The 12771-nt window shown below is 69.6% G+C and overlaps 1 protein-coding gene across 7 annotated transcripts in view; it reads left to right on the forward strand.

The window, feature by feature from the left end:
* Positions 1–12295, forward strand: part of TNK2 (tyrosine kinase non receptor 2) — a 54643-nt gene extending 42348 nt beyond the window's left edge. For 5 of the 7 annotated variants that reach the window (XM_089780712.1, XM_089780707.1, XM_089780708.1 and 2 more), the window contains exons 10-16: positions 3001–3195; positions 5689–5780; positions 6560–6604; positions 8078–9363; positions 11061–11156; positions 11543–11670; positions 12056–12295. In XM_089780712.1, coding sequence (XP_089636838.1) covers positions 3001–3195; positions 5689–5780; positions 6560–6604; positions 8078–9363; positions 11061–11156; positions 11543–11670; positions 12056–12062 — 1849 coding nt within the window. In that variant the 3' untranslated portion in view covers positions 12063–12295. The remainder of the gene's footprint in view (positions 1–3000; positions 3196–5688; positions 5781–6559; positions 6605–8077; positions 9364–11060; positions 11157–11542; positions 11671–12055) is intronic. The other 2 variants (XM_089780709.1, XM_089780710.1) reach the window with 1 other exon arrangement.
* Positions 12296–12771: the final 476 nt, after the last annotated feature.

Below are 12771 nucleotides of genomic sequence, written 5' to 3' on the forward strand. Positions count from 1 at the left end.
GCGCTGGGGGGTTCGGGCGCTAGGTGCGGCGCTGGGGGGTTCAGGCGCTAGGTGCGGCGCTGGGGGGTTCGGGCTCTAGGTGCGGCGCTGGGGGGTTCGGGCGCTAGGTGCGGTGCTGGGGGGTTCGGGCGCTAGGTGCGGCGCTGGGGGGTTCAGGCGCTAGGTGTGGTGCTGGGGGGTTCAGGTGCCAGTTGCGGCTCTGGGGGGTTCAGGCGCTAGGTGCGGCGCTGGGGGGTTCGGGCGCTAGGTGTGGTGCTAGGGGGTTCAGGCGCTAGGTGTGGTGCTGGGGGGTTCAGGTGCCAGTTGCGGCTCTGGGGGGTTCAGGCGCTAGGTGCGGTGCTGGGGGGTTCAGGTGCCAGTTGCGGCTCTGGGGGGTTCAGGCACTAGGTGCGGTGCTGGGGGGTTCAGGCGCTAGGTGCGGTGCTGGGGGGTTCAGGTGCCAGTTGCGGCTCTGGGGGGTTCAGGTGCCAGTTGCGGCTCTGGGGGGTTCAGGCACTAGGTGCGGTGCTGGGGGGTTCAGGCGCTAGGTGCGGCACTGGGGGGTTCAGGCGCTAGGTGCGGCGCTGGGGGGTTCAGGCGCTAGGTGCGGCGCTGGGGGGTTCAGGCGCTAGGTGCGGCACTGGGGGGTTCAGGCGCTAGGTGCGGCGCTGGGGGGTTCGGGCGCTAGGTGCGGCGCTGGGGGGTTCGGGCGCTAGGTGTGGTGCTGGGGGGTTCAGGTGCTAGGTGCGGTGCTGGGGGGTTCGGGCGCTAGGTGCGGCGCTGGGGGGTTCGGGCGCTAGGTGCGGCGCTGGGGGGTTCGGGCGCTAGGTGCGGCGCTGGGGGGTTCAGGCGCTAGGTGCGGTGCTGGGGGGTTCAGGTGCCAGTTGCGGCTATGGGGGGTTCAGGCGCTAGGTGCGGTGCTGGGGGGTTCAGGCGCTAGGTGTGGTGCTGGGGGGTTCAGGTGCCAGTTGCGGCTCTGGGGGGTTCAGGCGCTAGGTGCGGCGCTGGGGGGTTCAGGCGCTAGGTGTGGCGCTGGGGGGTTCTGGCGCTAGGTGCGGCGCTGGGGGGTTCAGGCGCTAGGTGCGGCGCTGGGGGGTTCAGGCGCTAGGTGTGGTGCTGGGGGGTTCTGGCGCTAGGTGCGGCTCTGGGGGGTTCAGACGCTAGGTGCGGCGCTGGGGGGTTCAGGCGCTAGGTGCGGCGCTGGGGGGTTCAGGCGCTAGGTGCAGCGCTGGGGGGTTCAGGCGCTAGGTGCGGTGCTGGGGGGTTCAGACGCTAGGTGCAGCGCTGGGGGGTTCAGGCGCTAGGTGCGGTGCTGGGGGGTTCAGACGCTCGGTGCGGTGCTGGGGGGTTCAGGCGCTAGATGCGGCACTGGGGGGTTCAGGCGCTAGGTGCGGCGCTGGGGGGTTCAGGTGCCAGTTGCGGCTCTGGGGGGTTCAGGCGCTAGGTATGGTGCTTGGGGGTTCGGGTGCTGGGGGGTTCTGGCGCTAGGTGCGGCACTGGGGGGTTCAGGTGCCAGTTGCGGCTCTGGGGGGGTCAGGCACTGGGTACGTCACTCGTGGGTTCGGGAGCTAGATGGGGCGCTGGGGGGTTCACGTGCTAGGTCTTGCTCGGGGGGATTTGGGCACTTGTTGGGGGGTTCAGGTGCTAGGTGGGGCACGGGGGGTGGGGTGCTAAGTGTGGTGTTGAGGAGTTCGGGTTCTAGGTTCAGCCCTGGGGGGTTCAGGCGCTAGGTGGGGCACTAGGGGGTTCGGGCTCTAGCGGGGGGGCTGGGTACGGCGCTGGGAGAGTTGGGCGCTAGGTGTGGTACTGTGGCTGTACACCAGGCCCCCTGGTTTTGATGTCTCTACTGGCTGGTTATGTTGCTGCTGTTTTGCCCGGGACACTGTAGGTGCCGCTTTTGTCGCCTCGCTCTGTGCCATGGAGTGAAGCTGGGGAACTCCTCGCTGCAGGAGCCTGCTGCCTCTGGTCCAGGCCCGGCTCCCTGCAGGGGCCGGGAGGGTCTGGCACATGGCCCTGAGTCCATGGAGCCGTTCTCTCTCCTGTGTCAGGGCAGAAGCATCCAGGTGGCTTCAGCGTTGCACGGCTGGGTGGGTGGGGTCTCCCCGCCTCGCCCAGGTGCCTCTGCTGCAGGGGCCCTGACCCAGGCTGAGCAAAGGTTGGGGTGACGTGATGGGGGCTGGGTAACAGCTGCACAGACCTATGGAGTTATTGCCCCTGCACCTTGCCCCTACCTCTGCCCCCTCACCCATTACCTGCCCCCTTGCTTGTCCCCTCATTCGCCTCTTCCCTGCCCCCCTCCCCTCGGCCTGGCGCCTGCCTGCTGCCAGTAGCTGGGATGTGATTCCAAAATGGCCAGTGCTGTCCCCCGCCCCTGCTGCCGCCGACTGAGCAGCAGAGCCGGCGGCTGTTCCAGGGGCACAGCTGAGGGGGAGGCGAGCGGGCAGGCGCTCAGCCAGGGCGTGCCCGCGGCCCCCACCGGAGGCAGCAGGGCCGTGTCATCGCCCCGGAGGGCGGCTGGCCTGGCTTTGCCCCCCCGCGCTGCGTGGGAGGGGAATCTGCCAGCTGGCGCAGGGGCGGGCGCTGCCAGCGGGGACAGGTGGCGTCGCCTGCCTGTCCCGGCTGGCGGATTCCTAGCTGCACTGCCCCTGGCGTGTGGCCCCACACCCCTCTGCCCTCGCGGTGCCCCAGGGGCAGATCCCCACCTACCAGTGTTACACGCCCCCGCCCGGGCACCTCTGGCAGGCCTGGGCGCAGCTCTCCTTGCTAGGCAGGGGGCCGGGCGCCCGGACTCCTGGGTTCTGTTGTCGGAGGGCCTGGGGTGCCCGAGTTCTGCTCCGGCCGGGTGAGCTGGAGCTGGTCACTTAGCTCCCTGTCCCCCCGAGCGCTGGGCCATGCTCTGAGCCCGGGACCGGGCTGTGCGTCCCCTGCAGGGCTCCCCCGTCCGGTGCCCGAGCCCACGTGGTAGCGCCCGCCGTGGCTGGAGGCTTTCTCGGCCAGTAACGAGGCCTTTTTGTTCCGTAGGGCTGAGAATTATTGGTGGCGGGGTCAGAATAAGAGGACCCTGAAAGTGGGGCAGTTCCCCCGAAACACGGTGACCTCGGTGGCTGGGCTGTCGGCCCACGACATCAGCCAGCCGCTGAAAAACAGCTTCATCCACACGGGCCATGGAGACACCAACCCGCAGCGCTGCTGGGGCTTCCCCGATAAGATCGACGAGTAAGGACCGCGTCCGTCTGCTCGGCTTCGCTCGGCCCTTCTCCCCGCCCCGCGGCCCCAGGAGCAGAACAGTTCGGGGGGGGCCCCGAGGGACGTGGGGGCCCGTGTGGCTCTTTGGGTTGCTCTGGCTTCAGGCTGGTCCGGGATCCTTCTCTCCCTAGGAATCGCCCCCATGAACTTCCCCTTCGGAATAACGGGGTGCTGGTGTGAGTGGCTGATCTGCCCACTGCGTGTGGGCAGCAGGAACGGATCGCCGGACACATGGTCAGCCCACGGGCCAGACCTCTCCTGGCTCCGCAGGGCTCTTTGCCTGAGTCCGGGGTCTCGGCGCCATGTTAGCACTGGGGGGAGCCTGTCCATGAGGAACCCCTTTCCCTTTTACTGGGCTGGGCCCTAAAACACCATGGCTACGTCTACACTGGCATGATTTTCCGGAAATGCTTTTAACGGAAAAGTTTTCCGTTAAAAGCGTTTTCGGAAACGCGCGTCTAGATTGGCAGGACGCTTTTCCGCAAAAGCACTTTTCCGCAAAAAAGCCCTGATCGTCATTTTCGCGATCGGGGCTTTTTTACGGAAAACAGCACTAGGCTGTCTACACTGGCCCTTTTCCGGAACAGTTTTCCGGAAAAAGACTTTTGCCCGAACGGGAGCAGCATAGTTTTTCCGGAAAAGCACTGATGCTTTTACATGAGATCGTCAGTGCTTTTCCGGAAATTCAAGCGGCCAGTGTAGACAGCTGGCAAGTTTTTCCGGAAAAGCAGCTGATTTTACGGAATAACTTGCCAGTGTAGACACAGCCCATGTGTCGCTGTGAGCTGTTAAACAGCTGCCTCGCGCCACCCCAGAGGTGGCTGCATTTCAGTGAAGGGGGACGTTCCCCCAGCGGGATTGTACATGGATATAACATACATGTTAGTTCCAGCCTCTGCTCAAATCTCCCTTGTGTGGCTGCTCACCGATTTCCAGAGCCATGGTGTTTCCCCGGCTTGGTCCAGCCGTGTTTGAGTTGCGCGCCCCAAAACCCCTTTTGTCCCTGTGTGCGATGCAGCTCCCACCTGCAGCCCCTGCCAGCCCAGCTCCAGGGTCCCCCAGCTCTGCTGCTGCCCCCCCCCAGCTCTGCCGGTGCCCCTCCCTCCCAACCCGCAGTCGTCCCCCCCCAGCTCTGCTGGTGCCCCTCCCTCCCGACCTGCAGCCCCTCCCCCCCCCCGAGCTCTGCCGGTGCCCCCCTCCCAACCCGCAGTCGTCCCCCCCCAGCTCTGCTGGTGCCCCTCCCTCCCGACCTGCAGCCCCCCCCCCCCCCCGAGCTCTGCCGGTGCCCCCCCTCCCAACCCGCAGTCGTCCCCCCCCAGCTCTGCTGGTGCCCCTCCCTCCTGACCTGCAGCCCCCCCCCCAGCTCTGCTAGTGCCCCCCAGCTCTGCCGGTGCCCCTCCCTCCAATCCGCAGCCCCCCCAGCTCTGCCGGTGCCCCTCCCTCCCGACCCGCAGCCCCCCCAGCTCTGTCGGAGCCCCTCCCTCCGACCTGCGGCCCCTGCCAGCCCAGCCCAGGCCCCTATACCCCGCTCTGCCCGTGCCCCATACCCCTGGCCGTGCTCTGGCACTAAGCTCCCAGCCCTGCTGCTCTGCTCCTCGCCTGAGCCCGTCCCACGCCCGGCCAGCAGGAGCCCTGCGCTGGGCTGCCCGGGTGCAGAGCGCAGGGACGTGGGGTCCAGGCTGGCGCGTCCCCAGGCAGGGGGACCCTACGCCCAGATCCGTCCCTCTCGTCTCTCGCCTGCCTGGCACAGCTCAGCCCGGGAGACCCCAGCCCCACGCTGCCATCTCTGGGCACTGGCCCTGGGCTGCTCCTGGGGGCCCAGATCGGCCCAGCCTGGCCAGCATGGGGGGAGGGTAGAACTGGGGGGTTCTCCGGAAATGCTCCAAGTGGGGCCAGGACCCCCAGAACTTGGCCCCTCAGAGCCACCAGGGGCACAGCCTGTGGAAGCTGGAGGGTAGAGTGTACGCTCCCTGCCCCCTCCCGCCCCCAGCACTCACGGACCAGGGCCAGGTGTCCCCTGAGTCCCTGGCACAAGGCTGGGATGCAGGGGACCCCATGTTGATGCCTTGCTCTGCCACTGACTCCCTGTCTGACCTTGGCCTCATCCCCTAGCAGCCCCCCACCGGTGCCCAGGTGTGAGAGCCCGGTTTTGCTCCATGGGCGGGGGCTGGCAGCCACTGGGGATCGGCAGTGGGAGGAGTAGCAAAGGGGGGGTTCCCCGGCTGGGAGGGCTAATGGACTATGCTAATCTCTGGGGCTGGCTTGGGGGAGACCTGAGCAACTCCCCTCCCCCGTCCCTTCCATGTGGGTCTCCTGCACTCAGGGCCAGGCTTTCGGCTGCCGCGCCCCTGAGCCAAGAGGGCAGTGCCATGTGTCTGGGTGCCAGGTGCCCCACAGCGCCGGCGGGGCGAGCCCCGGACGTGGGGCGTGCTGCTGACCACCCTGCATGTTCTCTCCCCACAGGCTGTACCTGGGAAACCCCATGGACCCTCCCGACGTGCTAGGGGTGGACCTGAACGCAGCCAGACCCACCCAACTCCCGGGACGAGTGAAAAGTAAGCCACATGCTGTGCTGCTGTGGGGCACTGCCCCGACTGGCCAGCAAGAGTCCCGGCTCGCAAACTACCAGTCCCAGCATGCAACACTGCACAGGATCCAGCCCTGGTGCCTGCTGGGACCTGTAGTCTCCACAGGCCGCTCTTGCTCTGTGACCAGGGCACTGCACTAGGATGCCAGGCGGTCCCAGCTGGGCTCCTGGGCCACACGGTGCCGGGGGAGAGAGCGTGGGCAGAGGGTGAACGTGCCCCTTGCAGCAAAGCCGGCGCGTTGCTCCTGCCAGCCTCAGACCTTCTGCCCTTCCTCTGCCGAGGGAGCCTTTCCCGGTTGCTCTGCGGCTTGGCGGAACCGGCTGGCAGCAGAGCTCTTCCCACCCCGGATCCTCCGTCCTCCAGCCGGACCAGGGTTCTGCTTCCTGCCCTAACGCTCCCAGCTGCCACCCCGGATCCTGGGAGGGCCCCGGCGCAGACCCGCTGTTGCTCCGGGGCTCAGACACGGGCTCCAAGTGCGGAGGGCCAGACTCTCAGGGGGGCCCGAGTTTTGGCTGGCGACGGCTGGCCCAGACGCTCGGCAGTGCCCCGTGCCCGCCTCTCCGGCCCAGCTGGCATCCACCCTCGGGCCAGGTCGGAGAAACCCGCCGTTGGCTGTTCCAAGCGGTGCCGCTGCTCCCTGGGCCCGGCAGTCCCGCCTGCCGACCGCTCTGTCGCTGACCTGCCTCTTGCTTCTGCGCTTCGCCAGCTAACCCCTCCTCTCTCTTCCGGGGCCTCTTCTCCTGCAGGGGAGCCGCCGCCTCGGCCGCCGCAGCCCACGCTCCTCCTGACCAGTAAGTCGGGCCTCTGCTCTTTCCCTCTCTTCTCTCCGCTCCTCTCCGCCAGGTACGGGGGGCGGGGGCGCTTGCTGCATGGGGGACGTCGGTGCCAACGGGGCTGCTGCCAGCGCAGGGCTCGGGCACCAGGAGGGCGCCGTGCACAGACACGCACAGCGGGGCACTTAGGGGGAGGCCCTGCTCAGGGTGCCCCGGCCCTGCGCCCCCGAGGGGGCAGAGGTGAGTTCGGGCCCCCTGCCCCAGGCTCTCGGCGGCTGGTCGATGCCCCTGGCACCGGTGCCCTCTGCCCCCGGGAGCTTGTGAAACGCTCCCAGCCCTCGGCAGGCTCCTCCTGCGTCGGCCGCGCCCCGCTGCTGGTCTCTCCCCAGGACGAGCGCTCTGCCCCCGGCTGGCCCCCACGCCCAGGCGCCCCCTGGGGCCAGCCCTCCGCTCTGACCCAGCCGGGCTCTGCCTCCCGCCTGCTGGCAACTGAGATCCCCGGCCCCAGGCTGTGCCTGGCCCGACGGCTGCGCACTCACCCCCGGGCTGGGGGCAGCGAGAGCGGGCGGGCGGGCAGAGGCTGCGGTGAGATCCGGCACCGCCAGGGCGTGGCCCTGGGGAGCAGAGCCAATACATGGGGCAGGAATTGGATGCTGCTGGGCGAGCTCTGAGCCCGACCGAGACCTCTAGGGCAAAGCTCAGGGATACCTGGTCCAGGCGGAGCTTAAACAGGGGCTTGGGGGGCGGCCCTGGGCTCGGATCCTGTGTGGGTCAGGAGCGAACCAGTGAATTTCGGGGGCTTCCCCTCCTAAGCCTCAGTGGCTGCTTGTCAGTTTCGTGTGCACATTGTCTAGGGAGCCTGTGCTGGGGAGTGAGGCTGAGGGCTGGCAGGGGCTCTGGGTCAGGAGTAACGGGCACTGGCAGGGCTGGGGGCACTGGGCTGGGATGGCAGGGCCTGTGGGTCGGGAGTGAGGGGCACAGGCAGGGCTGGGGGGCAGGGCAGGGGTCACAGGGCTGGGATGGCAGGGCCTGTGGGTCGGGAGTGAGGGGCACTGGCAGGGCTGGGGGGCAGGGTGGGGGTCACCGGGCTGAGATGGCAGGGCCTACGGGTCGGGAGTGAGGGGCACAGGCAGGGTGGGGGTCACAGGGCTGGGATGGCAGGGCCTGTGGGTCGGGAGTGAGGGGCACTGGCAGGGCGGGGGCACAGGGCTGGGATGGCAGGGCCTGCGGGTCGGGAGTGAGGGGCACCGGCAGGGCTGGGGGGCAGGGCGGGGGCACAGGGCTGGGATGCCTGGGCCTGTGGGTCGGGAGCGAGGGGCACCGGCAGGACTGTGCCCCTCTCAGCACCTGGCTCCAGCTGTCCGAGCCCCTTGCAGGCCCACGCGGGTGCAGCTGGAGAGGCCCCGGGGTTCAGTGCCGGGCGCCGGGCCCAGGGACGGAGCCGTGGTGAGGCCGGGGCCCTGCGGTGCTGAGTCCGCCCCTGTGTTCCAGAGCCCTCCTACGACCCGGTGAGCGAGGACGACTCCCCCCTCTCCAGCGGCCTCAAGCGGCTGAACCTGCGCAAGCCGGGCCCCCCGAAGGGGCTGCAGCTGGCCAAGCCGTCCGCCCGGGTGTCGGGCACCAAGGTGGGCGAGCGGCAGCCAGGCCGGGCCAGGGCCGGGGGCCCCTCCTGCAGCGAGGTTCCTCTGATTGACTTCGGGGACGAGCCGCCCCCCGCCACCCCCTCGCCGGTCGGGGAGCTGGGCGCCCCCTCCCTCGCCAGGCTGGCCATGGAGGCCTTCTCCCTGCTGGACAAGACGCCCCCCCAGAGCCCCACGCGGGCGCTGCCCCGCCCCTTGCACCCCACCCCGGTGGTGGACTGGGACGCGCGGCCCCTGCCCCCGCCGCCGGCCTACGACGACGTGGCGCAGGACGAGGCCGACTTCGAGGTGTGCTCCATCAACAGCGCGGAGCCGGGGGGCCGGGCGGCGGGCGAGCCGCTGGACGACAACCTCTTCCTGCCGCCCCGCGGGGCCAAGCAGCCCAGCCTGGCCCAGACCACCGAGATCTTCCAGGAGCTGCAGCAGGAGTGCATGAAGCGGCTGCACGTGCCCCGGGGCCTGGCGCCCAGCCCCGGCGAGGACAGGCCCCAGGTCCCGCCCCGCGTGCCCATCCCGCCCCGGCCCCTGCGGCGCAACGAGGCCGGGCGCTGGTCGGGGGAGCTGTCCCCGGCCTCGGGGGGCGAGGAGGACCGGCCGCCCCAGATCCCGCCCCGCGACCCCTTGTCCCAGCCCACGTCCAGGACTCCCAGCCCCATGGCGCTGCAGGTGGGCTCCCCGCAGCAGAGGGCCGGGCTCTGCTCCCCCATGGCCCTGGGCGCCTGCCTCTCCTCCTCGCCGGGCAAGGCCATGCCCACCACGCAGAGCTTCGCCTCGGACCCCAAGTACGCCGCGCCCAAGGTCATCCTGGCCCAGGACAAGGAGGGCGCCAAGGGCCCCTGCATCCTGCCCATCGTCAAGGACGGGCGGAAGGTCAGCAGCACCCACTACTACCTGCTGCCCGAGCGCCCGGCCTACCTGGACAAGTACGAGAAGTTCTTCAAGGAGGCCCGGAGCCCCGAGGAGCCGGCGCCCCGGGCGCCCAGCACGGCCACCGTCCGGCCCATGGTGCAGCAGCCCGACGGCTCGGCCGGCAGCAGCAACCCCGCCCCCCGGGGCCCGCTCCGGGCCGCCTGCGGCCTCCAGAAGATCATCTACGAGGGCGGCGAGGGCTGCCGGGCCGCTGAGAAAGTGCGGCTGGTGAGCGGCTGCCCCGGGGGGCTGGGGGAAGGGCCGGCCGGCTGGGGCCTAACCTGAGAGCGGTAGCAGGGCCGCCTGGGGAGCTGTGTGTGTAATGCCACTGCCGCCCCACAGAGCTCACACCCGGAGCCCGTCCTGGTTCCTGTTGTGCCTCAGTTTCCCCGCTGTCTCCAGACCCCGCTCCCAGAGGCAAATGAATTGGGGGTGAGCGAGCCAGGCCCCTTCGATGGGGGAAAAGCCCTGCACAGCACAGGGTGGGCACCCGGCTGGGGGCTGCCCGGGGGGAATCCATGCCCTACCTGGTCAGTGGGACCCGAGCTCCTGCCCCTTTCACCTGCGCTATCATCAGACCCAGCCCAACCCGCTCCTGTGCCCAGGAACTGCAGCCTCTGGGCCTGATCCTGTTTGGATCGCCCCCTGCCCTTTGCCCCTGGGGCCGGTGCCACCTGTGTACACCCTGGGCCTGCCAGTCACTCGACAGGCTCTGTGCCGGCTACCCCTCAGCCCCTCCGGGCAGGACTTGGTGCTGCTGGCCCTGCGCCACAGGCCCAGCCACCTCTGAGCCCCTCCTAGGACAGGGCACCTGGCGGGGGTGGCGAGGGTGGAGTCTGCAGCTGGAGTCCCTGCCCAGTGGGGCTGGCGTCCTGGGCTGGGATCTGGCTGGAGGGACAGGCAGCCAGGACTCCTGGGTTGTGCTGGTGGCCCCCGGGGCTGTCTCCCCCTCTCTGCGCCTCAGTTTCCCCTCGGGGGTGCGGAGGAGGGATCTGTCTGGTCGGGCGCTGGCTAGGAGGCGGTAGATGCCGTGAGACCCAGCGCCCTCGGGGCGGCAGGGTTGCCCTTGGTCTCGCTGTACCCTGCACCTCATGGCCAGGCCTTTCATACACTGGGGGGGGGGGGGATTTCTGGGGGCCTCGGCATCCCGCCCTGGTTGGGGGGTGTGGGGTTGACCCCCGTCTGGGCCAGCTGCTGCCCCAGGTCATCCCTCATCCCCCTCTAGCCCGTCAATGCAGCCACCTTGGACGGGCCCTTCCCTCCCCAAGCCTGCAGCTCTGCGCCCCGCGGGGGGGGCCCTTCGCCTCCGGAACCCAGATCCCGGCCTGAGGCCAAGCCCTGTCTCTGGCCAGTGCAGGCCTGGAGCGCCACCTGCTGGGCCAGCCTGAGATTGCAGCCTCTTCGCTGCTGGGGCCCCATGGGAGAAACGGGGGGTGGGGGGGCTGCCACAATCTGGCGGGGGGGGGGACATTCTGCTAGGAAGGGGGCAGCTACTTCCCACCACCCCAGCCTGGGCTTCCAGCAGTGTCTGCAGGTGGGGCTCAGGACTTCTGGGTTCTCTTCCTGACAGGGCGTCACTAGGTGCCTCAGTTTCCCCATCTGTAAGTGGGCTGTGGGTGGGGGGTGATGATCCCAAGCGGTTGGCGACTGGGTGACAGAAGCTCCGTGGGGGCTCCAGCCGCGTCTGCGCCCACCGTAGGAAACCAGGCAGCGCCAGCAGAGCCCCTGGCTCCAGGCTGCCCAGGGCCCGTGCGGAGGGGGAGCTGCCCAAGGACAGCCTGCCCGCCCGCCGCCACAGCCCTGCACCCCGGCCCTTCAGTGGGGTCCCCCCGACTCAATAGGCCGGGAGCCCTCAGCTGCCTTCCCCCATAGCAGTCCCAGCCTGCCGGGCAGAGCCTCGCACTCATGGGGGGCATGTGCCGCAGGTGCAGGAGATGGTGCACGGCGTGACCACGGAGGAGTGCCAGGCGGCCCTGCAGAACCACAGCTGGAGCATCCAACGGGCCATCCAGTATCTGAAGGTACCAGCCGCACCCCCTCTGCCAGGGGCTGGCACAGCGGAGCCGGTGCCCTGCCTGCGGGGACGGGCTGTGGGCATGGAGGGGCCAGTGGGAGCTCTGCACTGAGCCTGGAGCGCCCCCTGCTGGGTGTCCTGATCCCGCAGGGGGACGATGCCAAGGCTGGTGGGCGCACGATGCCAGCACGCGGAGCGGAGCAGCGACCCGGGTACTGCCAGCACAGCCCCCCCGGGCCGCCTCTGCCCAGCGGAACCTCCCTGGGGGGTGGAGAGCCCGCCCCCACGGGCCAGGCTGGCGCAGCTCCCGGGGCACGGTGGGAGCCTGGGTGGGCATCATTCCTGCCCCTCTCGCCCCGGGTGCCCCCACTGACCCCCGCCCTGTGTTTGCAGGTGGAGCAGCTCTTCTGCCTGGGGCTGAAGACCAGGGCAGAGTGCCACAAGGTGCTGGAGACCTTCGACTGGGACCTGCAGCAGGCCAGCTGCCACCTCCTGGACTCCTCCAGCGCGGCCAGGCAGAAGTACGCCCCCCCCTCCGCTCCCCCCACCCCAGGTCACAGCCTCGGCCCTGGGGATCCCCCTTTGCACCCCCACTTGGAACTGGCCCTGGACTGGCAGCCAGGAGCTGAGCAGCTACAGCGCCTGGTCCCATTCCTGGCAGGGCTGGTCTCGGGGGCAGGGGGAACCGATTATCGTGTTTCCCCAGGGGGCGGGGCCAGGCCTGACGGACCCTGCAGGGGCGGGGCCAGGCCTCCGGACCGCCCAGAGGGAGGAAGGGCGGTCAGCACCCAGCCCAGGGAGGGACTGGCCGGGCAGCCAGAGGGCCCGATCCTGTGGGGCGCCACTGCGGGCCTGCTGTGTCTCGGGACCAGGCCCCCCGCTCACCTGCTCCCCTTGCTCCCGCAGGCGGTGACGGCAGCCGGCCGGGAAGCCGAGTGAGACCTGGAGCAGGCACCTCTGCGCCGCGCAGGCGAGAGCGGGCCGGAGCCGAGCCGAGCCGGAGTGGGGCCCAGAGCTGCTGGGGGCTCCGGGTGGCCGTGTGGCTGCCCCTGGGCCCCCGCTGAGGGGCGCCGCCGGAGCTGGCCGGGGAATTGTTTTGTAAAGAGAAATGTAATTTTAATATAGAGAGAAATATTCTATTGGAAAGCGCCGGTGCCAGGCTGTCTGTGAGCTGCGCCCTGCCTGCGTCCCGGGCCTGGGCTCGCAAGGGGGGCCCCGGTGGGCCTGGCATGGCAGGTTGGAGCCACTGCCCGCTGGCCCCTTTGCCTGCGGGTCACCCAGAGCCTGCAGGCCGCAGCGCCAGGCCAGTGGGCAAGGGCTGGGAGAAGGGCAGAGGAGCTCGCTGTGGGGCCAAAGCCACCAGCCCCATGGGGAGGCCTGTCCCAGCCCAGCTCTGTCTCCTCCCCGCTGGGCACGGCTGTCTTGGAGCAGCAGGTTTCCGTTCTAGGCGGCTCATTTCCGCGCACGAGCCAACGAGCAGAAACTGCCTCCACTGGGGCATTTTGCTCCTTCCCCTGGAACTGGCAGGAGGCAGGAGGCCATGGGGCCGGGCTGGAGCTCATCTGGCAGGTCCTCTCGTCCAGCGTAGGGCCCCTGGTATCCCTGGAGTGGAGGCACACCCT

The sequence above is a fragment of the Pelodiscus sinensis genome, chromosome 10, assembly GCF_052426305.1.
Source record: "Pelodiscus sinensis isolate ZL-2025 chromosome 10, ASM5242630v1, whole genome shotgun sequence".
Taxonomy (NCBI): domain Eukaryota; kingdom Metazoa; phylum Chordata; order Testudines; family Trionychidae; genus Pelodiscus; species Pelodiscus sinensis.